This window comes from Limanda limanda, chromosome 7, assembly GCF_963576545.1.
Source record: "Limanda limanda chromosome 7, fLimLim1.1, whole genome shotgun sequence".
NCBI classification, from domain to species: Eukaryota; Metazoa; Chordata; class Actinopteri; order Pleuronectiformes; family Pleuronectidae; genus Limanda; species Limanda limanda.
Genome location: NC_083642.1, coordinates 12624504 through 12651900, shown reverse-complemented (window position 1 = coordinate 12651900; position 27397 = coordinate 12624504). Strand labels below are relative to the sequence as shown.

Here is a 27397-nt window from a genome sequence, read left to right as displayed (position 1 = left end):
CCATGATTGGCCGCATAGGCCCAACGACAGATGCTGATAGGCTAATCACCCAGTCGCTATCTGCGCTGATAACCATGGTGGTCTGTTTTTTATTATGATAGTTTCCTGTGGGATGAGATCCTGCAGCATGCATCCATCCAGTCCACCCTCACCAGCCTGGCATATATAGGATTTAATTCTAAAGACAAACTAGGAGCTGAGACGTTGGATTAATTTGATCCGCAGGCTTCAGCGTCTCCTTCCATATATACGCCCCGTGTAATGTCTCTGCTGAAAATAAGCCATTCTAAATAAAGCAGCAAACATGACAATTGTTTGTAGCTGCCTGTCATTCCCAGGGCTTATTTTAGCTTAGAGTGGACTACACAGCAGCAGCAGCAGCAGCAGCAGCACTGAGAGACCAAGCTGCTGCTGCACTGTCACTCACTCCTCTTCTTCTTCTTCTTCTTTCAGAAAGCTGGATGATGAAAGGAGGAAGAGGAGGAGAGAGGTGGAGTGAGCCCTCAACGGTGCAGAACTTTGTTTAATCAGCCCCCTTTTGTTTATTAAATCAGGTACAATACAAAATGATTTGATGATAATGATGAGAAGAAGAAGCAGCGATTGTATAATGAACACTAGTTAATTTTCTTCTCTCCTCACAGGGACATCTATGGTCTGGAGGTGATGGCAGCGCTGACTGAGCTTCACCACTACTGTTACCCCTTCCCACAGATGGACGCCCGCCACCTGCACGCCTGAGACTGAACCCAGCACTGTCCCCCCCCCCCCTCTCCTTCTGCCTCTCCTCACTCATTTCCTACCTCTCCCTCCAGCCACCACTTGCTTCCCCCAAACCATCATTCCTCCTCCTGTCCCTCCATCCAATTTCCCCCATCTGGATTTGTTGCTGTCCCTGTGCGATCTGACTCCATCATGGCGTACTGCGGCCGCTCTCTGGACTCCCCGTGCACCCTGGCCCTGCTGGTGGGCTTCCAGTTTGCCTTTGTCCTCTATTTCTCCCTGGGGGGCTTCAGGGGCCTGGTGTCCGTCCTGGTGCACACCACTGAGCCGGAGTTTGATTACTCTCGACCTCACGACGTCTACACCAACCTCAGTCATCTGGGAGCGCCGCCTCCCCCGCCTCGCAACTCGGGCACTGGACCCCCTGTCACAGGACCCCCACTGAGGGACTGCCAGATCCCCTCCCCACTGCTGGGTAAGAGAGTGAGGGGTTTACATATATGTGCTGATAGACATATGCAGTAGAGGCACAGTGTGGTTAGCGTGGTGGCTGTTGACAATATCATTGAAGCTTCCTCTCCTCTCCTCTCCTCTCCTCTCCTCTCCTCTCCTCTCCTCTCCTCTCCTCTCCTCTCCTCTCCTCTCCTCTCCTCTCCTCTCCTCTCCTCTCCTCTCCTCTCCTCTCCTCTCAAACACTGGAACAGTTATTTGTTCAGTGTCCTCGGCTGGAAGCACTTTTTAATTTGTTGAAAGGGTAGTTTCAGGGCCTGGGAGAGGGTTTTTCATTTGGTTTGTTCATTTATGGTCCGAAATATTCTGTAAAAAAGAAAGCTATACACAACATGTTAAACTTTGTCTCTGGTTCTGCAAAGTTATCCATTTGGCTGACACGTAGGAACCAGGCCCTGGACACTGGTAGCATGCATCCGGCGCCAATGCTGGTTGGATTTCTGAAAGCCAGACTCAAAGTAGAACACGCCTACTACAAGATGATGGACAATGTGCTGACATTTAGTTGCAAATGGGCTGTTGGGGGGATTCTATGCACCCTTGGGGAAGACGGGGAACTGAATATTAACCTGTAATTTGAGATACGACAGTTTGTATGGATGTGTGAATGGGTATGTAAATGCATGTGTATATATATGTGTGCGTGTGTGTATATCGAAAAGAAACTATATGTATTATTTATTAACCTTGTTTGTTTGGGTTTTTACAGCTGGTGGTTGACGTTAGAAGTGTATTTTGTTCCTGGAAATGCAAAATAAATGGGTTTTGAAAAACCAAAAAAAACTCTCCTCTCCTCTCCAGTCGGACCCGTGTCTGTCCTTCTCTCCTCTCCTCTGTCTCTGGAGGAGATCAGACAGAGGAATCCCTTGGTGTTGCCAGGCGGACACTACCGTCCTCCAGACTGTGAACCCCGCCATCACACAGCAATAGTGGTGCCGTACCGGAACCGGCAGACCCACCTCCGGGCGCTGCTCTACCACCTCCACCCCTTCCTGCAGAGACAACAGATCCACTACAGCATCTATATAGTGCAGCAGGTCAGGTTGTGTGTGTGTGTGTGTGTGTGTGTGTGTGTGTGTGTGGGTGCAGGCTTGTTTACCAAGGATGGGGCTTTTAATGGTTTGTATTGTCTCTCTCCAAGTGCAAAAGCAGACTGTTGTTGTGCTGATGTGTTGTTGGTATATTTCCCGGGTAATGCTAATGGAATAATTAGTTCTTCTAATGGAGCAATGCTGGTATATAACCGTTGTCATACACAAACAAATATCCCGGTAATTATTAGTTACGTTATATGCGTATGCTTGTGGTAAACTGATATAATATTTGCATATTGCTGTTGAATTAATATTATACATTACTACATAATATCAGCGTAATACTGGTGTCTTATCTGTTTATTTCAATTCAATTTTCAATGAAATTATATTTGTATAGTGCCAAATCACATTATAGATTATCTCAAGACACTTTAAGCTCTAGACCTTAACATATTTAAGAGTATTACTGGATTAATAGTTGCTGTAGCATCTGTGTATAACCAGTGTAATATTTGCATAATACTGATGTAAATCTAGTGTATAACCTGCATGATATCAATATCAATCAAGTAATGCAAAGTAATGTAAACATCTGATTTAAATGGTGATTTAACCTGAATGAAACCATGACACACACATAGTTTTGGATTTATTTGCAAAGATTTTGAAGTATGTGGATTTGCTGCTGTACAAATTCTGTAAAATCACACATCCATTAATGTTTTGCTTGTGTTATTATTCAGTGACTATATTGTACAAATAATCAGGTGTTCTTCTGCAGTGTCACACCATATAGACCACCCTTAGCCATTTGTAAATGACAAACTTTGCTTCTGTTTCTGGCTTCAGTGGGGGAACGGCACCTTCAACCGAGCCAAGCTGCTGAACGTGGGGGTGCGGGAGGCCCTCAGAGATGAAGACTGGAGCTGCATCTTCCTGCACGACGTGGACCTGCTGCCCGAGAACGACCACAACACCTACACCTGCCACAAACAGTTCCCCACACACCAGTCTGTGGCCATGGACAAGTTCAGATACAGGTAACAGTAGGAGTGTGTGTGTGTGTGTGTGTGTGTGTGGATGTGCTGCACCCGGAAACAGACAGGACTCCGTTTTCTGTTTGGAAACTTTATTCTCCGCGTTGCTGTCTTATGTTTTTGTCGACTTTTCCACATAGCAGCCGGACTTCACACATGGGCACAACATCAACACTGATTTACCACACTGCCGTAAAGCGGACTGATGTCATACTGTTGCTCAAAACACAAATATCATTTTCCTCTGTATAATCAACAGTAAAAACAAAAGAAAGACAATTCTTGAGATGACTAACATAAGCACAAAAAAAGTTTAAGAAAAAGTTTAATTAAATTTTTCCTAGGCTGCAGTAAATGGACTTGTAGAACTGCCCTGTGCTGAGACTTTAACTTCAACACATGTGATGTGACCCTCCCAGGCTGCCGTACCCGCAGTATTTCGGTGGCGTGTCTGCCGTGACCCCAGACCAGTACATGAAGATGAATGGTTTCCCTAACCTGTACTGGGGCTGGGGTGGAGAGGATGATGACATCGCTGCCAGGTGAGGAGCGTGTCCGAGGACCACACCCTGCAGCCACATGCTTGGTCTTTTTTTCTCCATCTTTTGCATGAGTCATTCATCTTTTTTTGTTCTCCTCATGTTTACGGTTTCTTTGCCACTGGCTTTCCCTTTCTTTGACTTTTGTTATTTCATGTGTCCTAACCTCATCTTTCATCTTCTCTTCCCCTCCCACTGCTGTGGCTTTGCTGTGTGTCTCAGTGTGTGTTGGCATGGACGAGCTCGCAGATTGGGACTGGGCTGCATGCTTTCAGGGTTTCCAGGCAGGTTTCAGGCTCCTCTCACGTTTGCTTGGGTTCCCCTCTTTCCAACTCTCTGGCTTCTCTAGCATTTGCCGATCTGTTGCAAGAGAAATTTAACTGAGGACTGAGAATCCAAAAGCTTGCAAAGTTTCTCCTGTACCGCCAATAACATTTTGCCGATGATGCATGATGTTTGCAAGCTTAAAAGTGATCATATGGAAATTAACAGCATTAGTTACATGTTCCGATGAACTCAGATGGGGTGGTACAAAAGCACCAGAGATGGAAAAAGGAAACCACAGTCTTTTCCACCGCCTATAGGCCATGAAAGTATGTTATTCCCATACGTCACTCACAATTCTGTGTTTGTTGTCTTGACTTTTCTGTGTGTTTTTTTGCTTTTATCCCCTAGAGAATAAAAGTACTCAGATTGAATAGCATTATTGCTCGGAGTGATAGGAAATATTAGCAATAATTATTCCTTTGGCTTATTCCGCCAGTATTGTCCTATCCTGATTCTGAGACTGAGTTTTCTCTCTCGTTGTGTGCTGCCTACCCAGAGTGCGTCTCTCTGGCATGAAGATTGTGCGCCCCCCAGTGGCCATTGGTCATTACAAGATGATCAAGCACAAAGGAGACAGAGGCAACGAGCAGAATCCACGCAGGTACAGATGCAGACACACAAAGATATTTTGCTGAGGTTTATTCCCTGAACTGGAGACACTTGAAAGCTTTTACAATAATGGTTGTTTCTTTATTTTTTTTATCTGCTGTTTTGTACAGGGTTGTCATTTTCCTCTGCTCGCTCTGTGGTGCCAACATTTTCTGCAACCTCAGGCAGCACTTATTTATTTCCGATGAACATTATTTACTTTTCCATTTCTATAACGCTTTGAAAAGATTTTCTAGATAACAGAAACAAGCATCTGTCAAGAGCATTTTAAGCCCTGAGGAGGCTCTTTAAAAGGTGACAAAACTTGCCTATCAGTAACTAGGTAACTAATTAATAAATCACATTTTGTATTTAGTATGAAGTATAGATTTAACAAAATTGTAACTTAACAAGATTCACCTGCACCTCATACTTGGATTTTTTTTGTCAACCTTTGGATGTCGAAAGGGTTGTTTCTCCTTTCCTCCAGTCTTTATGCTAAGCTAAGTCAACTGTGTCCTGGCTGTAGCTTGTGGTATCAATTTTCTCTTGCAATTCTTGGCAAAAACATATGTTGACAAATTAACAATGATGCCAAACTATCCCTTTAAAGTCTGATACACACACAGACACACAAACCTGTGACACTATGTTCGTCTCTCTAGGTTCGACCTCCTGAAAAGGACCAGACTGAACTGGCGCTCTGACGGCCTCAACTCTCTGGCCTACGAGCTTCTTTCTAGAGAGCTGGAGCCTCTCTACACCAACCTCACTGTCAACATTGGAGAAGACCCCCGCCTGCCGCAGGGGAAGGCAGCCCTCCCCGTTAAGGCACCGACCCCCGTCCACCAACGTAGCACCAGCAAGAACGAGGCAACAGCCAAGAAGGAGGAGAGCACACAACAGGGCAAAGGCTCCGTGGTGGAAAATATGACCAAGGTATTGGGTGAAAAGACAAAACCTGTGCAGTCAAAAGCAGCAAATCAAACAACACACAAGGAGACTGGTGCGATGACATAGGAAGGGGGGGGGGGTGTGTGTGACACAGAGACTTTGTCACATCTGTAGCATAAAGTGGCTTCTCTCTTCAGTCTGGATCTGAAAGACCATAGGGAGGAATGCAGTTTGGATCTGCTCTGCTGTGGGACTTCAAGTACACCAGCTCTTTGTGCTCAGTGCAGGTTAGCGATAGTTATGCAATGGATCCAATGAAGCAGCCACTTTTGTCTACAGGGATGAATTCAGGAGGACGACTCTTGGATCATCATCCGATGAATGTTACCTGCAACTGTTGCAAAACTCTGTCAGAGCGACTCAGTCACATCCACATTGAGGTCCAACTCTGACGAAATGAAAAAACAAAAAACCCGAGAACCAACACACAAATCTCTGCCCTCTTCTGGACATCGCATCCCGTACGACACCCGTCTGCCGCCAGCAGACCTGCAGCTTCATCAAGGCCGCTGCCAAAAAAACTGCCGCTGTCAGTCCGCCTCCCACTCGTCCAGAGTGGGTTTGTGTTTCTGTGCCTTCTATCTTTTATGCGCATTTTATAGACTGGTAGAGTTGCTTTTAGATGCTGACCTGGGGTTAATTTTACCTCTCCAGAGCGCCAGGGTGGTTGAAGCTGGTCCTAGACCAGAACCAAGGATTTGTTCCAGGACTGCCGTTTTATATCTGTGTGCATCGACCAAGCGTTGACCAACTCCATAGTTATCAGACGATTCTAGAGTTTATATTTATATAGAGACTTCTTTATTTGTTTACTGGTTTGTTTTTCTCATCCCTCCCCACAGTCTGGTGCCTCTCTCTCTCTCTCTCTCTCTCTCTCTCTCTCTCTCTCTCTCTCTCTCTCTCTCTCTCTCTCTCTCTCTCTCTCTCTCTCTCTCTCTCTCTCTCTCTCTCTCTCTCACATTTAGTTTATAGACAATCAAAAGATAGCTCTGTAGTCCAGCCACATAACAAAGGGAGGAAATATCATGACTCTCTTTACGCCTGTCAGATAAACATAGACTTGGCATGATAGCTGTTGTCCTAGTCCGACTATACTCTTTATACATGGATAGACCCGTGCGTCTGATATTACCTGTGCTTTTATAATTTCATCTTTTAGACACTGTAAGTCAGGTATGGGGGGAGGGGGGGTATCTATTGTGGGCGTGTGACTAAACGTTCGCCGGTGTCAAATTGTGTTTTAATAACAAACATGTTCCTAGTTACAATGAAGCACTGTGTACAGATCTGAGCGTGGTGCCAGGAGGCCTGGCGTCTTTCAGTGAAGTGTCAGAGAGCTCAGCGCGTCTGAAAGCTATAAGACGAGTCTGTTTCCTTTGTCTCTTTTTGGAAGATGAAAACTCGTGAAAGTAATAATTTTTATTACAAGGAGGACACCAAATCAGAACAAGCATATAAGGTGGTTTGTGTTAAGAGCTCCATTATCATCTATAAAAAAAAGCCACTTAATCACTCTGTCATTCATTCTATTTATCATATCGGCCATTCGGGAATGTGTTATTTTGAGTGTCCCTCCTTGTTTTCGTGTCGTGAAGGGTTTTATTATTAGTTTGTGTTCGGGTGGGGCTTGAATCTGATCACTGGTAGGATGTAGAATCTCTTGCTGCTATATGACTCAAGGGGAACTGTACAACTAATTAGCTTGAAAGATGACATATTGTAACATTGTGTGGAATTGTTTGCTCATGCTATCATGTACTGAATGTATTTATTTTATTTATTCATTAAGTGTGTCACTGATAGAGCTGAATGCACAGTGATGTTGCAGTGCGGATGTGTTTTTTTAGGGCTTGAAACACCGTTCTCAATCGTAGAGCAGATTATTACCCATTTACACCACATCCTTACGTCAACTTTGTGCCTCATGAAGTAACCATGTCTGCATGAGTCTGCCGGGTGATGTGTGAGCACCCTCAAGTGGCACAGACTGGTGTTGCGGCAGCTTGGAGAAAGCGAGGACTGAATGAAACTGCAGTGTTGTGACATGAATGTTAATCGTCAACGTTGGCCATTCACAGGTTTCAGCCAATCAAATGTTTGCACTGCTCTGCGTTTGTGTTGCGTCACATGATTGATCCTGCCGGCTTAAAGGCGTAGAACAACGCTCTGATCTTCACTGGTTAAAAAAGAGAAATACATGGCATGTGTTTTATGAATGGATATAGTTTTATAGACGGAATCTGTGTTTATTTATGGAGAAATATTACCTATTTCAACAAAGTGCTGTACAAACGGATTGTCTTTACAGAGTATATGAGAAACGAGACAATAAGACTGAATTTCTTAGCTTTATACTACATAACTATTGAGTTGCATATGAACAGATAATATATCCTCCATTCCTCATATCGCCTGGGGCAATGCCTGTATGACATGGAGCAGTGAGAAAGCTTTCAATGGTGTTGTGTAATCTCAGCAGATTAATCAGCAACCTGTGTGCTTACCTAGAGATTGTTACTATATTTAATAAATAGGCTAGTTTTTATAAAGTCATGCAAGTTTGGGAAATAAACACTGTGTAGGTTAATGGACTCAGTAAACAGGATTGGGAGTACATGTTTTTTATATAATTTAAAAAGCTGATGTTATCATCAGTTCATTTTGTCATTAGAAACATGTTTGAGAAGTGTAAATGCGATTAAAGGGAATCGGCTGAGTAGAAATAGGAAGTGTGTGTATTCCTGGCAAATAAGACATGATTAATACATTATATCACTTGTAAGGAAGTACTTTACACTGAATTGTATTCACCCACTTAAGAAAAATAGAAAAATGTACTTCAATTGGTAATGCACAAATTGATTAAGTTACAATTGCCCCCTTCAAGTTAACAAATTATATTAACACAATCGTTAACTTTAATTAAAAAAACTTTAGATGTTTCCGTAAACATACATTTCATACCCAAATTAATTTAGTTTCTTCGATTTAAACACGTTAACAAGTTATATTAACACAATCAATAACTTAACTTAAACTTAATTCATATGGGTGATACCAATTGAAGTTATCTTTACGTTGATAACGTTTTTTCAGTGTCATTTGCATCACTGGTTGATGCCACTTATCATTTGGTTGCCTTGTTTACTGACCTTATCTGGAAGATCAAAGATTGTGTGTCTGTACATTTGTGCGTGTGTGTTGGCGTGTGCATGGTCAGCAAAAAAGGCAACAGACGCAGTGAGTTACAGCGGATGTTACTGTGACAAACAGCAAATGTGTATACCAATAAAAACCCATTATCAAAAACATGTGTTTTTCCACATTTTCTATCAACAAACACATGAAATACACTCTATACTACATACACATTTTAATACTTTAAGTACACAAGCGAAGCACTTACCCTCCCTCAACACTCTTCATGAATAAAAGCTTTAGCATACTGATTAATCCTGCTTGCTGCTATAGATTAGCAGTCGTATATGTCGCCATCAACACAAACTGCAGAGCAATCTAAAACTGCACCGTTACGTCACCCTGTGTGTTGTGTGCCTTGGCGTTCTGTGGGCATAAAGAGCAGGATTAAGAAGTTGGATATGAGATCATACCTATAAATAGACAGTAACCCTCAGCTGTGTGTGTTCGATCTGTTTCATAATGTCCAATGCTGTATGACTCACAGAGAGAGGGCAAAACACCAACTCAGGAAGAGGCTGGACAGTAAGAGAGCATCGTCAACCAGTCCCAGTGCAAAGCAAACACAGAACAGATGTTTTCATTAATACATGCCGTATACTGCTGATAATGCAGGGGTTTGACAGTACTAAAAGATGTTGTCCCCTCCTGCATCTGTTTACAAGATCCACTGCCGAACTGTCTCCGTGTTGGTGACAGTACGAACTGTTGGCATCACAGCTTAATGTCTTCCTCTACAGCCGTCACACCTGCACGTCTTCCTGTGGGATGTTCCGGGATGCTGTCACTCTCCGGCGGCAGCAGTGACAGTTTAGTTTGCTCTTTCCCTCCAGTCGACTGACACACTGGCCTGCTGAAGGGGGGGGCAGACACAGAGGGCTGAGGCAGCCTTAAGTCACCTCCTGTTACTGTACGGGTTAGGAGACAGGGCTGACCTCTCACGCCCTCAGCAATGTTTTAGCTCTCTCTCTCTCTCAGGCACACACACACTCGGAATGATATACTGTGAAGAGGCCTGTGAACCGTTACACAAAGACACACACAGGGGGATGACTGTGGCTCAGAGGTTAAAGAGGGTCGTCCACTAACCAGACGGTCTGTAGTTTGATCCCCAGCTTCTTTTCACAATAAAACATCTGGCTACACAATTATTCACTTGCATTTGCCCGTCCCAAAGACAGGTAATTATTACAAAGCCATATTATGGTGATGTTGAACATTGTTCACACCAGCAAAATACTTCAAATATTTAATTTATTACAGGGCAACACATAAGCTTAAATTACTCATAGTGTATTTTATTATTTTACTGAATATAAGCAATGATATTACCTAAAATCATTATTTGAATATTTAGATAAGTGTGTCATCCTGTGTGCTATGATATACTGGATATTATATGTTTAATAAGTAGATGTGTGTGAACCACTTAAATCTCCAGACAACGTACACATTGTTTTAAAGCATTTTGTCACATGTGAGGTCAGCGTTGAGGTAACACATGATTGAAATTACTGCCTGTTTTCTTAAAGTAAAGGAAAGAAAATAATGGAGCGCCTCTTTCAGTGTGAATAATTGCCACACATCAATGTGAAAATCAACCGTGATAGTAGGTCACAATATTTAGGGCCCGAGCACAGATAAAAGGTCAGGTGAGGCCCTATTGAAATTGTAAGGATTATTATTATTATTATTATTATTATTATTCAGGCAAATGAATTTGTTTTTTTATGGGCTTTACCATGCTCAAATTCTTACCAAAATTTGCAGAAAGTTAGAAAGTGGTGAAAATTGTGTGGATGTTAATAAATGAGTCATTGTTCAGATGAGGTTTCGGTTTCGGCGATCCAGATCAAATTTTTGTTTCATGAAAATAGAAACCAGCTTGATTCTCAGTTTGTATAAACCCTCCACTCCTTTAATATTGTGCAATAAAAGTTTCTCTTTTCTGATTGAATGCAAAAACTAGTGTGATGGAAAATTCCACTGATCAACGTCTTACTACTGTTTTGACTATTTTCTGTGCACTTAGCTGATGCAACCTCAAAGTTCATGCCCGTACTCGATTTCACCTCCTGTTGGCCAATTTCTGTGCAACTAGGTCAGGAGTAGTCAAACTTGACTATTGAAAGAGCCATTTTGCCCCTTCTTCCCGTGACGGAAACTATGGATTAGCGATCTGCAGGGAAGAGCACCGGGCCGTGGACGTAATAGGATGTGAGGCATATTTTAGTTGACCAAATATTAAAACAAAACGTGAGAGGAGGTCAGACTGGAGGAGGACACAGAAACTGAAGCTCGGTACAAACCAACTGCAGCTTCTGCTCTGATCAAGAAGCTGCGGCGCTGATCTCTGTTTTCACTGTTTCCACTGATAAGAAGCCGGTCAGTCACTGACCAGCTGCTTCACGAGAACGAGCTCTGATCTCACTGTGTCCCTGAGCGAGTGAGCAGAGCCCCGGGGGCCTGTGTGTTTGTGTTTGTGTGTGTGTGTGTGTGTGTGTGTGTGATATCTGAGGGCAAACACACACACACACACACACACACACACACACACACACAAGGATTTGCTCATCACTCCAATCACTCCTGTGTAATTATATGAGGAAGTGATTAAGTTGGAGCCTAGACGCCAAACACATTAAATCTGTTCTTCTGCTGCAATTGAGCATGAGTTGTCTGACTGAAACATATTAACAGGAAACCTTAGCCATCATCACACAATTACACAATTACCCCCCCCCCCCGACAAATGTGGGAGGAGCGCCACTGTTCAACTTTATTATCAAACTGAAACTATCGAGACACTGATGACATCACATCTTGTGATGGTTGAAATAGTTCAGAGATGAGTTTTGTGCAATTTGGACATTCAATACATTCAATCTGAATAAAAATTGAACAAAAAAGCAACGATTGCAATTATTTATTTCACAGAAACATTTCAAAGATGATGATCTCCATTCAAGTAAAAGAACAACATTCATTTTGTTTTCATTAATGCTTCATATTGATCTGAATTATAGAGCTTGTTTTTGAAAGATTGTCGGTTGCTGATCAGATCCCTGAAGCAGCCAACATGTAATGTAGAGAAAATAACAGCAGTTCCCTAAATCATTAAAGTTATATAGGCTACAAACATGAACATTAAAAAAGCAAATTCATTTTGATTTGATGGAAAAAAATGATTAATCAGAGGTTTCATTTAACAATGCCTCTCCCCACAGAAAACAAGCTGCACAGAACAAGGTGTAGCAGGGTCTCACAAGACAAGGGCAAGAGCAGAGAGAAAATAATTCTTGTTTGAACCATCTTCACGGCAACAAGGTGCGGCTCAGAGTCAACAGCTGATGAAGATTCCGAAAGGCTGTGCCGGTGAAGAAGATGATTACAAGGCCTCCTCCTAGATGAAGTCCTCCTCTGTGATGAAGACCTCCTCTGTGAGAGCACATGACTGAACCGAACAGCAGCTCCATCCTCCTTGTTCCCGAATCCAGCGCAGGAGATTCTTTTTGAAAAGTTCCACAGTCCACTCCCGGATCAGCTCCACTGACTGATGCAGATACGTCCATGCCGGATGCTGATCATGCCATGACTGATGCGGACCCATCACGATTCTCATTGCCACCTTGCCAACAACAAAGAGAAAAAAAAAAATCTCCCTCCAGGTGATGCCATACCGAAACATCTCTTTAAACGCCTCCTGAAACTTCTTGTGGGCCTCTCTATTTCTGCCCTTCTTGAAGAGTTGTGCAACCCCATGTATTTTATCTTGTATCGACTTGTCATACTTTACTGCTTCACCAACTCTGCTGACCATTGGGAACAGCTTGCCCACAAGCTCTCTCTCATCGCGGGTGAGGGACGGGACGTCCTCTAAGGGTCTGTCTTTTGTCTCCTCCTCAATGACCTTCTTGATCACAGCCTCTGCTATCCTCCCATCAGACACCTGGCCTCCCCACGACATGGTGAAAAATTAAAAGCTTTTTGACAAAAAAAATTCCAGGAAAATTTCTTCAGAGACTCTGCTTCTCTTCAGTGACGCTTAACAAGTGTTCTCAACGGTCCAGTCGGAGGAGCTGTGTGTGTGTCTGTGTGTGTGTGTGTCTCAGAAAGAGAGGTGTGGATGTTAATAGATGAGTCATATGTCAGGTAAGGCGGGTTTCTGGGAACCAGATCAACTTTCTGTTTCACTAAAATAGAAACCAGTTCGTTTAATATTGTGCAATAAATTGTTCTGGTTTTAAGAATGAACAGAGCATATTTCCAAGCACAAAGAGTTTGAATTGATGTGATATAAATAAGAGTATGTTTGAGACTGGGACCCCCTCGTGATGTCATCACCGTTGAAAGGGGTCATAACCACATATATGGGGAACTGCCCACTGAGACACTGGAGGTGATTGTTGTAACCGAGGAAATGTTCATTGGTTATATAACCACTCATAATGTTGGTCTTCAAACATTCCGTCACATTATGGCATATGGAAATAAACGATATGAGAGGATGTATCATGGTCCTGGGGCGTCTCACGCGTACGTGGGGCCGAAATAACGAGGAGGAAACGGGCTCAGCCATCAGGGTCGGGGGGGGGGGGCTGGACCATCGTTCCCGTCTCATCCCACAGCTGCTCAGCTGCTCCTGTCATCCATATTTGCAGCCTCAGTGGACAATTTCCTCAGCTGCAGGGCCTCTCAGTGCACAACAACCCATAGATCAAGTGAATTAATTCTGCTATTGTGGCAGCGCACTGGAGATCTAGGTCACACAGTCATGGCTCCGTTTTTTTCTCTCTCTCTCTCTCTCTGTGGCCACCTAGTCATGTCAACATCCTCCTGCCCTCCTACACAATCTGACCTTGACATTCAGGTGATTTTCCACAGAGGTGTGTGTGTCTCTCTCTCTCTCTCTCTCTCTCTCTCTCGCTCTCTCTCTCTCTCTTTCTGTGTGTGTGTGTGTGTGTCGGTGTGTGTGTGTGTATACTTGTACTTATATGTTTGTAAGGGAGCAATTTGAGCATAAAGTGAGGACATATTTGGAAAGTGAAGACGTTTTGGCCTGTCCCCACTTTTTCAAAGGCTTGTTTGAGGGTTAAGATTTGCCTTCAGGGATAGGGTTAGAATCAGGGTTTAGGTTAGGTTAGGCATTTAGATGTAACGGTTAAGTTTAGGGGAAGGAGCTAGCAAATGCATTATGCCAATGATTGTCCTCACTCAGGGCCGGCCCTGGCAATGTTGGCACCCTAGGCCAGATTTCAAATTGGCGCCCCCCAACATACACGCGCAAACTGTCATGCATCCACAATAACTTTTGGACTGTATACAGATGCACACACAGGCAGACAAAATTGTAAGCTATAAAAAACAATACAAATATATAACAAAAAATATAAAGAGTCTGAAATCAGCTGTACTGATAGCGAATCATGTCATGTCGACAAAAATAAACATTAATGATGTCCACAATCGGGGCGATTCTTACCTCTATATTGTTCTTTCTTCTCCTCCTCTACTTTGCAGTGCTTTCTGAATTGTGCACCTGATAATTTAATCTTTTTTTGATTCATCTTTAACTCTAACCGCAGTCTGTCACCGCAGCGTGTCTGTTCACACAGGGAGCCCATCCAGGAGGATGTTTTAGATGCTGGCTTGCCTGTACACGGAGCCACGGATGGTGACATCAGTAAATGTCCCTACTATGCTGCCAAAATGAGTAGGTTTTTATACTTCTCTTTGTATGCATCATGCTGCTATGAGAAACTGTTGTGAGGTTGTTGTTGTCAAAGTTTTTTTTTCTCTTTTTGTGCATCCAGCAGCATTGAGTGGAATGGCATATGCCAGTCAACTCGCCATGGCCGACCTCCAACACCCAACGGGACAGGTTCTGCTTGCGACTTGGATTGCTGCTCTGGCTGGATTCGCTGCATGATATCTGATGTGATCCCGCCTCCAGCCTGTCATTTTGCTGGTGAGAGAGGGAGAGAGGGAGAGAGGGAGTTTCATTTCATAGTTTAATACAAACATTCTTTACAGTCTATACTTGGGACTCGCCTGCGGCTATGTGTGCACGACAGGGAGCAGGAGGAGAGAGAGAGAGAGAGAGAGAGAGAGAGAGAGAGAGAGAGAGAGAGAGAGAGAGAGAGAGAGAGAGAGAGAGAGAGCGAGCACAGGGGTGGATGTGAGGAGGCTGAGCGAGCGGAGTGAGAGAGGCAGAGGGAGGATGACAAAGAAGAGAGAGTACGGGTGGGAGGGAGAGGATGAGAGGAGGGGAGGTGCAGCGAGGAGAGGGGGGGGGGGAGTTGTGACGCACGCTGGCTGGCTGTGGCTCGCCGCTGATTGGCCCGCCGCCGCTGCCAGTCACAGGAGCTGGGCTGCAGCCACTGCCGGAGGAGCAGATTATGAAGCGGAGCTCGACCAGCGGCAGTTCTCCTCTCACTGTCTCCATGGCTGCACACGGGCTGCTCCTCCTCTGCTCCCTGGCGCTGCTCCTCCTGCTCAGCCGGCCCGGCCTCGGCTTCTCCGACGAGGAGGAGCTGCAGCCGGGACTCGTCTATGAAGAAGTGCCTGAAATCCTGGAGAGGAGGTAAAAATCCATCCATCCTCTCTCTCTCTCTCTCTCTCTCTCTCTCTCTCTCTCTCTCTCTCTCTCTCTCTCTCTCTCTCTCTCTCGCTCTCTCTCTCTCTCTCTCTCTCTCTCTCTTTGTCTTTCTCTCTCTACGGGCTCTCTAACAGGGGGGTGGGGGGGGGTCGTAGGGGGGATGGGAGGGGTACAGGGAGATGCATGCAGGGATGCTGGGATGCTGATGTGCTCTCTTGTGGTGGAGGAGGAGGGGTAGGTGGGTGGGTGGGTGGAGAAGGGGGGGGGGCTCTCTCTGTCTCTATAGCCCCCCCTTACCTCCCCATTCCATTCTCCCCATCTCACCTTGGGGTTGTGTCACAAACCGTGGACGCAGGCAGGTCCAACCCCCCCCACTGCCCCCCCCCCCCACTACAGTGTGTCAGAGGCAGGAGGCTTTTGTTTGTCTCAGTCTCTGGGACTGCATCAGACGCTGCTCATCGATCACGAATGGGGCTGTTGTCTCTGCCCAGTGGAGGTGCTGGTCTGGCAGCCGGCCTGCAGGAGAGGAGGTGCAGGAGAGGAGGAGAGGAGGGGAGGAGAGGAGGAGAGGAGGGGAGGTAAACAAGGATGGGACGTGGACGAGAGCAGAGGATGCATCAGGGATGGTCTGCTGGGGGTCTGTTTACTGATGCAGTCATTGAGGGAGCGAGAAGGAGAGAGAGAGAGAGAGGAGAGGAGTGAGGAGTGAGGAGTGGAGGAGGAGGAGGAGGAGGGGGTGTATTCTAGCTGGCCATGTCTGCATAATACACATTCAGTCCTGCAGGTCAAATCTGGATAAAATATGCAGGGCTCACACCTTGGGGGCACTCACACACCAGTGTCACAGGGACTGAGCCGGCAGCCAGGCCCTGTGCTAGCTCCATGTCTGCTCACACAGCCGACACATCCAGGCACAGACCTATAGTGTGGTGCCAAAGACATGTAAGGCTCTTGAAACTATGCCATGCGTGACGGCTCCTCTATAGCGCAGAGCACTCATCAAAGCCATGATATGCTGCATTTTGCGACACAACGCTTTTTAGCCATTGTTTGAATGATCCACTCTCTTTATTGTTGCTCCTCCAGCACGGTGATAACACTGGAATCGTTCGAGGATGACGGATAATCACTGTCACGCCTATTATTCAGTGCACAATCTAATCCGTGCACATGTTCGCAATTCAAATAACTTGGATTTAGAATTCAATATTTGCAGAGTCTCATGGGCCTGCTCCCGTTTCCGGCTCAATCTCGTGCTGGTGAAACCCGGGCAGATCCCAATCTTAACTTCTCCCCGCAGTGGCTCCGGGCAGAGAGCGGCGACATTTAATTTCTCCAGGGGGGTTCGGAGCCCGTATATTCCCTGGATCAAACTTTGTGCGTAACTCTGCGACGTAACACCTCCAGTCCCCCGTCACAGCTCTGTTCTCAGCTCTGACACACTCCAAGATAGCGTTATATAAGAGCAGCTTTACATGGCTCTCACTTCACAGGCCTTGTGCGGTGTATAGTTGTGGGAAATGCAGAGGGAAAGGTACAGTGAGGCCAGACGCCTCCACTGCTGAGACACTCGCAGGAAGAGGATGAAGACAAAATGTTCAGCGAGCCATATTGTCAGTGGTGAATGTGGAACTATGACAAGCACTGAGGTTTACAACATGTTTAAAAGCACTGGCCAGAAGGGATCTTCTGCATCGTACTATTTATCTTTTGGTTCCTTTTCATTTATCATGATCCATAGGCTTTCTAACTTAAGTTCACAATACATTTTTTAAATAGCTGCCTGAAGAGACTTGCCTGAGTAAAACTAATGTCAGCTCAAAGCCTCATCTATGACTTGCCAAGTATACGTAATACTGTCTATGGTACAATTTACATATGAATGCAATACAATGCAGGCAAAGATCACACGTGAGAGAAAAAACTACAGCTGTTTAGTTTGCAGATATAAACAATTTGCCGTTATGAGCCTTTTTGACTTTGAAAAAACAGACAAATACAATTAAACCTGGTCACATGTTGTAATGAGGAGCATGAACTTGATGATATATTTTCAAATATTCAAATTTTTAAAACCATGTCTCTAGCCAAGAGAAAATAAGTAAAGTGCAACATTTAATAAGAAATAAAAATGATAATATGTTATATTTGTACATGAAATTAAAAATGCCATTGCATTGCTAATGAAAAACAGTGTTAAGTTGTCCTGGCCAAGCCAAAACAAAACAAAAACAAAATTACGCAAGTCAATTAGATATGACCTAATTTCTTGAGCCTGGTGCGACACGCTCAAATGACATCACATCATTCACACTGTCAATGAAAAATGTTCACTGACACATATACAGGCAGCAGAGAAGCACAGGAAATATAAAGGTGAACTCATGCGTATCTTGATCAGCTGCTCCATCAGCTTATGGAGTATTTTGTGTGTGTAGTTGTAAAGGTTTATCTTTCAGAGTGGAGTCAACATGCACTTACATGTATCTTAAAACTGTTAAACACTGACAAACTGATCCAAATGTAGCCAAAGATTAGAGGTCAAAGCATTGGATTTCCAGTGGGGGGTCGCTCAATGATCCCCTTTCATTGAAACAGAAAAAAAAACAACAACTGATTCACACACTATTTGACTTCATGAAATTGTGTACGCTGTTTACTTTACACAGAAGGATTTAGAAACCAAAGACACTGAGGATTGATCTGGTCAAAATGAAATATTAATTGTTATAAATATATGTGAAATTTCTTTTTGACGTAGCCATGATGCTGGGCTTTACAAACCAGCATTGAAGCATTTGATCTCAAAAGTGTAGGAAGCCACTGCAGCACTTGACCTGAGGTCAAAGTTGAATCTGCAATCAAAGCAACACTGAAATGAAAGCACGTTTCTAAGCACTGACACACAAAAGTCTCAGTAAATCTAAAGCTCATTGTTGTTGCTCTTGTTGTCGGAGGCGTTCGACACAGTAGATCTCCATCTGCATATTTATTCTGCTTAGCACCTTATGCTGGTAGCAACCTGGGTTTTCGGGAGCTGGGGATCGAACCTGGACAATAGCTGCTGAACCACCTGAGCCACGGCCCCACATTAGTTAACTCCCGAAGGTTAATCTGCGTGAATATATCTATTAATAGGCCTGCACCTGCACAGTGTAGGATTAAGTCGTGTTTTCCTGCCTCGTCAGGGACACAATTCTTTACCAAATCACAGAGCACTTTTTAATGTATGGTGTTAAAAACATTGAACACTTCCAAATGAATATCTCTGACATTAACATTACTTTGCATAAGTATTTCCCCTTGTACATTATGAAATACTATCATAGTCTGGTTTCAAATTCCATGCAGGCATAATACAAGGAAATATGAGTAGAAGAGCACATCGCCTAGTCTGAGACACTATTGATATACACAACGACAGTGGTGAGGACGTTTAGGCACTCGTTACCCTTCGTGTTCTTTAAAAAATTATAAATGGAATTTGTAGTTTTCACCGAGTTAAATGAGCCTCACAGAAAATAGGTAACCACTGCACTCAACACAACCGACTGCTTTGGATACAGAGGCTCTGATGGAGCGATTGTGGTTCACAGAGAGGCCGAGTGCAGTGGCTCAGCGCTCTATGGCAACAGAGGCCAAACGGACTTGTTTACAAGTTCGTGGAGCAGGCACCACACCTTCCCTCTGCTCAGCAGCACGCAGCACAGGCTCAGACGAGGGGTGATAAGCATCCATCCATCTGTGGGCGCCAACGAGGAAGTCCACCGGAAAAAATAATCGATGGAAATGCATCGATCGAGAGGCAATCAGTATATAAGACGATCTCATTCTGGTTAATATTTAAAAGCCATTTACTTTACTAAATATAGCAGCGATCGTACGATCGTCCCGATGTATCTCGGTCAGTCTCGCACCGATCGCTTTGCACATATGTTTATTGCAGTTGCGTGTTTGTGCCCATATTTTGAGGAGATGCGGAGGGAGTGAGGTGAGTCAAGGAGTGGCTCTGGCATGGCTTTGATTATATAAAGGGCCTGTTCAGCACCCAGGCACCGTGTGACAGGCTGAGCCAATGACGGGGCCGCAGCAGTCCTGGGTTGCTGACCTCGCGGAACTGGCACAGGAACAAACGGCTTTAGTTAGCACTCACACACACTCGCACATACTCTGGCCCCTCTCGGCCAGCTGAGGCCTGGGTGTAGGTGCAGGGGAAGGAGTGCTTCACCACTTGTGTTGGAGAGAGTGTGTGTGTGTGTGTGTGAGATTACAACAATCCCAGACTGGCTGTGCAGTGAATAGATAGGTAAATCAGACATAATGGGGATATTTAACCTTATGCTAAAGGAAAGTGATAAGTGGTCAGAGTCCAAGTATCTACTTCACGACTGAGGTTTCTGTCAGCGGTCGGCTGCCAAAGGAATAATGCATTTGGCAGGCCTTTCGTGGACAAACATGCTTACCCAGCATTCAACTGGGCGGATGTAAATATTTAGATTCACCATCCGCATAAACTCTCATATTGTTACTCTTATGGCAGTACATACAAGTAAGTTCATAGCCACGTATACACATGCACACATGCCTACCAGTATGTGCTCTCACACAAACACACACACACACACACAGAGAGCTGCTAATCTAGCCAATCATGATGCTGACGTTGAAGTTGGCAGACACACACACACGTACACACACACACACACACACACACACACACACACACACACACACTTGAAGAGCTAGTGAATCGGGAGCGACAGCTTGGTTACTTCCTGCTGATCTTTTACCTGCGACAGACATCCTCGTGCAGCTGTCACCGTCTGATGAACCAAAGTTGAAGCTTGTTTCAAATTCAGAAGATCTATTTAGAAAAAAACACCTGATCACTCTACAGGTATTTGATCAGAGCTTCCACACAAAGTCATAATCAGCAAAAAGTGCGATACCATGAGCTTGTATTGTGGCAGAGTGTCATCCTGTATATATGAAATTAAAAATAATTTTTAAAGTTATTTAGGAAGCGGAAATCCAATGTGTCAAATCCAATCATTATAGGTCCAATAAATGTGCCAAAAATAGGGAACTAAATTTTACCAGGAAACTAACTTACCTTTGGTCAGTGGAACTCAACTCATTACCATAATATGGTCATGGTCAAGGTTCAATGGGTGTTCACTAAGTCACGATTTCAGAGGTCAGTTCAAATCTATTAATTAGCACTTTAGCCGTCCAGAATGCCTCAGGCTCTGACATCATGCCCTAATCTCTTCATCTTGTTCAGGGACTATGAGTTTCCATATTTGAGCAGCCTGCATTTACAAGTAATCCTAATCCATCTGGAAGTAAACTATACAATATTGCCCAGGTGCAAACTGGACCAGACGGGCAGATAATAGCTTCAGGCTGCTGGCATTAATATATCTGGCAATGCACTGCAACCACGACTACCAGCGCGAACAGAAACCGGCCCTGTTACTTATTTTTCAGTGGCTAGCTGTTAGCTGAATTTGCTTAACTTGCTCTGACCCTTTTTTAAATGTAGCTAAACAGTATCCCAGATATAATGCATGGCACATGGAGGAATAAGCCCTGACTCATCGTTTCCCAACCCCTTCTTTTTACAGCATGAAGGTCACAGTTGTCATTGATTGGTCAATTAGCTTAGCGGTATGTGGGGCAGGCCTTGGTTTCCACTGTCTGGGTCACGATCTGAGAGAAACAAAGTGTGAGCCGTCCCTGACAACGGAAGTCATTGACTGGTTTTAAATGTAGTATAAATATTCATGAAAGCATCTGCAGTGTATCTTTATCTTCTGAAAGGGTCTTTCCTTCAAGAGCATTACTATTCAATTGGAGGGGAGAAAAAGACATTCCTCGCAGACGTTGCTTTTGTTGTGCTGCAGTTCATCAAATTATTTGAAGTATCTCCGAGCAAATCCGTAAACAGACGGAAGGGATGCCTCCTGACGGGACACGAAACGGCAGACGATATTTGTCATGTGCTCTCCCACAGATCTTAGGAGGTTTACCTTCGACAAGCCCATTATAACTGACTATTGTGTGGAGATTAACAAATCAGCCCAGATGATCACGGAGGACAGGCTGGGACAGAGGACACAGTCGCAGCAATGGCTGGACCATCACAACAAGGAAAACTGACCATGTCAGCGCCGCTCAGTAAGCCCATTGCTGCAGCATTACGTCTTTGATTAGACAGTTAAAAGGATCAGGATTAGCTCGAAGAAGTCCGAGGCTTTGCGGGGTTTAGTTAGACTGAGAGGAGGACGTACATGTCAGGGAAAAGGAAACTGTTCGCCCTCTGTCTCCCGCGTGTACAATGTAGGTCAGTCCCACATCAGAGATCGGTCATTTAGTAAAAGCAGCACACCGCACAAAGACTAAGTTCCTGCGACGGAGACACGGCACAGACCCAATGACTGTGTGAACTGCTCATGGAATTCAGTGGGCGAATAATCTGGAAATGAGAGAAGAGAGAGGGAGCGACAGGGAACGGCACGCAACTAAAGTTCATGGTTAGCATCACAACCCCGAGGCCATCCGGGTGCATCCAAATTAAAACATTTGTATTCATGCTGAGATTATTGTGGCCACTCTCATACATATTAATTAAAACAAAAGCTGGAAAATATGTGATAGTTTTGAGGCCATTGTGTAAACAGCTAGTTGCCAGTTATAAAGGTAAATCCATCCATCCAACAAGACAAACAACCGTTCACGCTCGCAATCACACGCTAATTATTCAACTTAAATATAGGTTATAATGTTTGGTTGTTTTGAGAGGTGTTGACTCAACTTCATATGATTTGCATCGCAGTTTGTGGTGCTGCTGACTTGAAATGCTGACATGTATTTCTATCAATTTATCAACCCCATTTATATCAATGGGGTTAAATAGGAGAGAAAATTCCCTTTATTACACAAAAACAGTTCAACAGCATAAAAAACGACCTGCTCTTAAATGATCAGACATTTTATCAACACCTCTCTACATCAGTTTCAACAAAAACTGAACATTGAAACATTCCTGACAATAGATTTACAAAGGGTTAAATCCCTAAGAGATGCTATTGACCCCCATTACCAGGTTCGTTTTTTTGTTTTTTTTCCTTCATGCTGGATGTCACGAATGTGCTGGAAACTGAGAGGCTCTCTCACCTTGTTGTCTTGCCAGTGTTGCACCTTGAACGCTACGAAGGGGAAAAAAATCTCTGTTGCAGGTTGTTCCCAAAATGTAAAAAACAATAAGGACACAAACAGTCATGGTTATTAAAGCGTCAGTTAGTTTTAGTTTGGTGTTTGAGGTACTTTACAACTTGAAAAGCATATTGAAACTCTGTGGGTGCCAATAAATACAGTATGCATTATGTGATATACACTCATTTAGAATCATGTATATAACTACAGTAAAATGTTCCATAAAATGTGCACGAGGACATAGACTAACATGTAAAGCAATTTTTTTTTTCAGTCTGTGTTTGCTGCATCTGCATCACGAGAAAATTAACATTCTTGTTCAAGGGGGAAAATGCTTAATAAGCATCCTGTGCACATTACAGAGTATTATCTAAAAAAGAAAAAAAAAGAGAGAAAAACCTCCGTGCATCTCGCAATCACAAGACCTCATTGTGTCTTCTCTCTTTTTCCGCAGCGAAGAGAATCCCAAACAAGCAACAAGAGTCACATCAAGTAAGTAACAAATCCAGTGTGACACAAGGCCTGATTCAATCAAACCTGCCACGGTTATTCTGATGCTGACGTGTTGGATAGATAGATAGTCCTGACAAATGCATTTCATCCTGAACGCTGGAGACATCTTTGCTACATTGTAAAACAAGACCATCCTGAAGTGTGTGGCATGTGTGTGTGTGTGTGTGTGTGATGCACCTAAGTGGCAATTCAGATGCCTGGCTATGTTTAGGCCCTTTGACGAAATAGGGAGAGAGAAAATAGCGACTGAGGCATTCCTTTAGATTATATGGTGGGAAATCATATGTTTCTGGAACAGGATGAACCGTATTTGTAAACACTGAACAATAGTACCGTAGCTGGGAAATAAACTGCTGATGAGTCACTGTGATGACGCAAAACAACTGGAAATAGATAGGAGCCCGAGCACCGAGGTGCACACAGGATCTCTTTGTGCTCGTGTTTGTGTGTCTGCAGTGAGAAATCTGCTCAACTTTTATGATTAGGTTGTAATCAGCTTAATATGTGTACTGATATAATCTTTCGTGTTGTGTGCGTGTTTCCAGGTCAAGATGGTGGTTACGGCTTAGAAAGTGAAGAGGTTGTTCTGACGCCGGAAGATGAAAACCCGCTCAGGAGAATACTGCAGGTACACACTCGCTATCTCTTCTATCGACACCCACACACAGCCACACACACGCACACACATACACACGCACACACACACTGGGGTGCCAGCAAACAAAAGCGAGCACACTCACTCACCCACACTGCTTGACCTTGAATGTGGGAATATTGTTGGTTTCACATTCACTAGCGGTAAAACATCCTCGCCACCCACACGTACAGGACCACTCTGACTGAAAATTCTGTGAAACCATATGCTGCATCAGCTGAAGCATCCAGGCAGGGTTACATGTGCCATATGGATTAACTGATTCCGTGCAGAGAACTCTCCTGAACCACTGCGTTCAGTATTGCCGCTTTTAACCATTTCAGAAAAATTGTCCTCGCAAATACCTCACATTTCCAATCAATAATCTTTAAAGAAACAAATAAAAATAATGATCAATTCATAGTCTACGTGACTGCTACTTTACACGTCTCGTCAAATAGTGTTGGATTAGCCCAAAAGCCCTCCAATGAGACGTGGCCTCTGAGAGAAGAGATTAAAAAGCAAGAGGAGGCAGTTTGTGTCTGCACGGCACAGATGCAGTCTGCTATATCTACAACAGGAAAGCTTCTGTTTTCTACGAAGAAGACAACAGTGCTGCCTCCTCGTTATGAGACTCAGTGATGGTTGGAGCATTGAACTGGACATGATGCTGACGACCAGGTGCTCAAAATGGTGCAAGATGTTGTGGATCAGTTGTGGAGAATACGTACGTCACAGGCTGCTAGATAGGGATGTACACAGATTGCTCTGATGCATGTTGCATAAGAACGATCTTACTGAAATAACTGCATGCTGTACTCAGTGGAACAGGATAACTCAGCCATATAGTCTCTATGTGTCTATATGGCTGTGTCCTGTGCTCATGCTGGTTGAATCTCTTCATGACTGGTCTTAACACATCCTGGACATATGAAGTCAACATTTTTTTACCCGACAGCCAAATAAGAGCTCTGCTTTTTGCTTCTTTGTGATGCTAGATGAGAACAAGGATGAGCAAACCCTTGCAAACTCTGTTTCTGGGCCACATCCTTTGAAGCATCCCTCTTCATCTTGTCTGAAAAAAAAAAGAATCTGGTCACCCACTAGAGGGCAGACAAAGAATGGAAAACTCCTACCACCCACAACTTGGTCGCCAGATTACTGCAGTTTCTTTATTTGCCCTGTACCTAATTCCTCTCTTTGTGTGTTTGCAGCCATTTAACTGGCACCAGAACGGGATGTCTAACAGTAAGAGGAAGCTGCTCCAGTCTCTGATGGGACCGTACGGCCCTCTGAGTGTGTCTTACAATGGGAAGACCTGTATTCTCTTTAAGGCAAAGCGCCTGGCAATCCGCTACAGAAACCATACCTTTATCGATCTGACCGAGAAGGTCTTTAACGCCAACGCACCTGTGGACACTAAAGGTTCCATTTGCACCAAGGAGAAAGCCACGTGAGTCAAACCAAGATGTACACAAATGGGGTCATGCTCATATATAACAAGACAGGAATGGCACATACAGTGACTCATATTTCAAAAGCTCACTTATGTACATATAAATCCAAGTCATCAACTTTGGTTTGATATATTTGTCAATATGATCTATATGCATTGTGTAAGCACAGTGACAAGTTACAACACACAAATGATTGACCTCAGATTTACAAACTGTTTTGCTGTTTATCAGGTGTTTGTCATTCTCTGCCCATAGAAGAAGAGTTTAAGTCTGTAAACTTACACAGAAATAATAATGTGATATAATGTTTGGCCATATCGCCCAGCCCTTATTTTTACTATTACACACACAAATAGAAATGAAATGATCTAAGGAAATGCTAAGCACTGTGACTACAGGAGAGTAATGGTTTGATGTCCTCAGCTGAGAATTCCCTTGATTTATTGTGTTTAATCTTCTCCGTTTCATATTTGTGCTCCTCTCCTGCAACAGGCTTTCATTGAAGTTCGGTGACGTGGAGGATTTACGAGGTCTAGTAATCAGGTAAAATGCACGTGTACTACCAACAATTTCAAAAAATATATATCTACCTAAAACCTTATTCATCGCATTAAAATATACAGAATGGAACGTACAGGTTTACATGTGTGAGGCTTTGTGTGCAACTGAATCGTCTCCTCTGTCAGACTTCAGATGTCCAACACGTTTTACGAGGCCGCCGGTCAAAACTGGTTCACACTGGACAGCGTTCACATCCACTACAACTGGACCCAGGAGGCCACGTTCAACGCCAGCGAGGTCTACGCTCCTGCCACCTCATCCTACCATTGCCAGCACGTCAGCAGCCTGCACAAATATGACACCCTGCTAGTGCCCAGCTCCCACACTGACACATCAGCAAACTGGCACATCACTTTCACAGATTTCCAGGTACACTTCTGGCACTTTGTGTTACTCTACTAGCAATGTTTGCACAACCACCGTATCGTAATCTTTCTCCTCAGTTTTCTTTGCGTGTGCATGTGTTTGATTTTGCTTGCCAACATTTTACTTTTGTGTTCCGCCCCTTTGGCAGTTAGCGAGTCGGTCTGTCAGTCTGTCTGTGTGCTGTCTGTTCAGCCATCTGCTAGGTTGTCTCAATCTGTCCCATCTGCCCCGTGTGTCTGTGCTTGGTAAGCCCAGTAAGAGCCAGTTGTCCTCTTTAGTTCCACCTAATCTCTCTCTCTTTCCGCCTCCTCTCTGCTCCTCCAGATCCAGGCCTTCAATGTGCAGTCGGACAAGTTTGCGTCGGCCAGCGACTGTGCCACTTTCCTGACGCCGGCCATCCTGATGGGCCTGGTGACGTCGTTGATCCTGCTCCTTGTCCTCGCCTACGCCCTGCACATGGTGGTACACCTCAAGCACATCGACCGCTATGAGGAACACAAAGCGACAGTCTACTTTCCCCGTAGTCCAGAGGCCGAGTTGCCAGACAAGAACAGCCTGTGAAGACGAATGAGAAGAGCTGGATGAAGAAAGGGGAGGAGAGGGAGAGAAAAAAGCTGCGGAGCTGAGGAGCAAGTGAATACAAGAGTGAAAAAGTATCCGCCACTGAATATTTGTTAAAAACCAAACGACAAAACAAAACTTTGCCTGTTCATATGAAAACCTTGTCAGTCTTAAATACTTTAAGTAAACGCAGACCGTGGTTGGATACTTTTTCTTCTTTCCTCATTGACCTGCATCTTGGCATCCATATTTTTAAAAAAAAAAAGGCCTTTGGATGTTCAAGCCTCTCCCTGAGAGATGGATCCTGATCCTAATGTCAAAGGTCACGGACAGCCCCAGGGCCCTGAAGGGCAACGACGCATACAGGCCTTTACCCCAGCCAGCCATTAAAACCACAACAGGCTAGCAACTGTAGCTAACACAGCTAACACCAGATGCTCCTGATTAAGTGTATGTATTACATGGCTCACAAGTGTCACATTACAAGCTTTCATCACACACATCGACCTTCCAGCTTTCATTACAGTGTATTTTGTTGAATACCGCTGCAAGAAATATATACTTCAAACAGCCAGT

General features: G+C 44.1%; 2 protein-coding genes across 2 annotated transcripts; both read left to right on the top strand.

The window, feature by feature from the left end:
* The first annotated feature begins 915 nt into the window (after positions 1 to 915).
* b4galt3 (UDP-Gal:betaGlcNAc beta 1,4- galactosyltransferase, polypeptide 3) lies at positions 916 to 5781 on the top strand. The gene is made up of 6 exons (XM_061074399.1): positions 916 to 1198; positions 2035 to 2270; positions 3120 to 3310; positions 3727 to 3849; positions 4670 to 4774; positions 5427 to 5781. Exons 1-6 carry the CDS (start codon positions 916 to 918, stop codon positions 5779 to 5781), a joined length of 1293 nt encoding a protein of 430 aa, XP_060930382.1.
* A 9575-nt stretch (positions 5782 to 15356) lies between these two features.
* On the top strand, positions 15357 to 26821 carry atp6ap1lb (ATPase H+ transporting accessory protein 1 like b). Its single transcript, XM_061074595.1, has 7 exons — positions 15357 to 15496; positions 23184 to 23221; positions 23788 to 23870; positions 25091 to 25329; positions 25826 to 25876; positions 26020 to 26263; positions 26585 to 26821. Exons 1-7 carry the CDS (start codon positions 15357 to 15359, stop codon positions 26819 to 26821), a joined length of 1032 nt encoding a protein of 343 aa, XP_060930578.1.
* The last annotated feature ends 576 nt before the right edge of the window (positions 26822 to 27397 follow it).

Coding starts and splice junctions, on each gene's coding strand:
- b4galt3 (XM_061074399.1), top strand. CDS start 916: ATGGCGTACTGCGGCCGCTCTCTGGACTCCCCGTGCACCCTGGCCCTG. Junction 1,199..2,034: donor GATCCCCTCCCCACTGCTGG/GTAAGAGAGTGA, acceptor TCTCCTCTCCAG/TCGGACCCGTGTCTGTCCTT. Junction 3,850..4,669: donor GATGATGACATCGCTGCCAG/GTGAGGAGCGTG, acceptor CTGCCTACCCAG/AGTGCGTCTCTCTGGCATGA.
- atp6ap1lb (XM_061074595.1), top strand. CDS start 15,357: ATGGCTGCACACGGGCTGCTCCTCCTCTGCTCCCTGGCGCTGCTCCTC. Junction 23,222..23,787: donor AGCAACAAGAGTCACATCAA/GTAAGTAACAAA, acceptor GCGTGTTTCCAG/GTCAAGATGGTGGTTACGGC. Junction 26,264..26,584: donor TCACTTTCACAGATTTCCAG/GTACACTTCTGG, acceptor CTGCTCCTCCAG/ATCCAGGCCTTCAATGTGCA.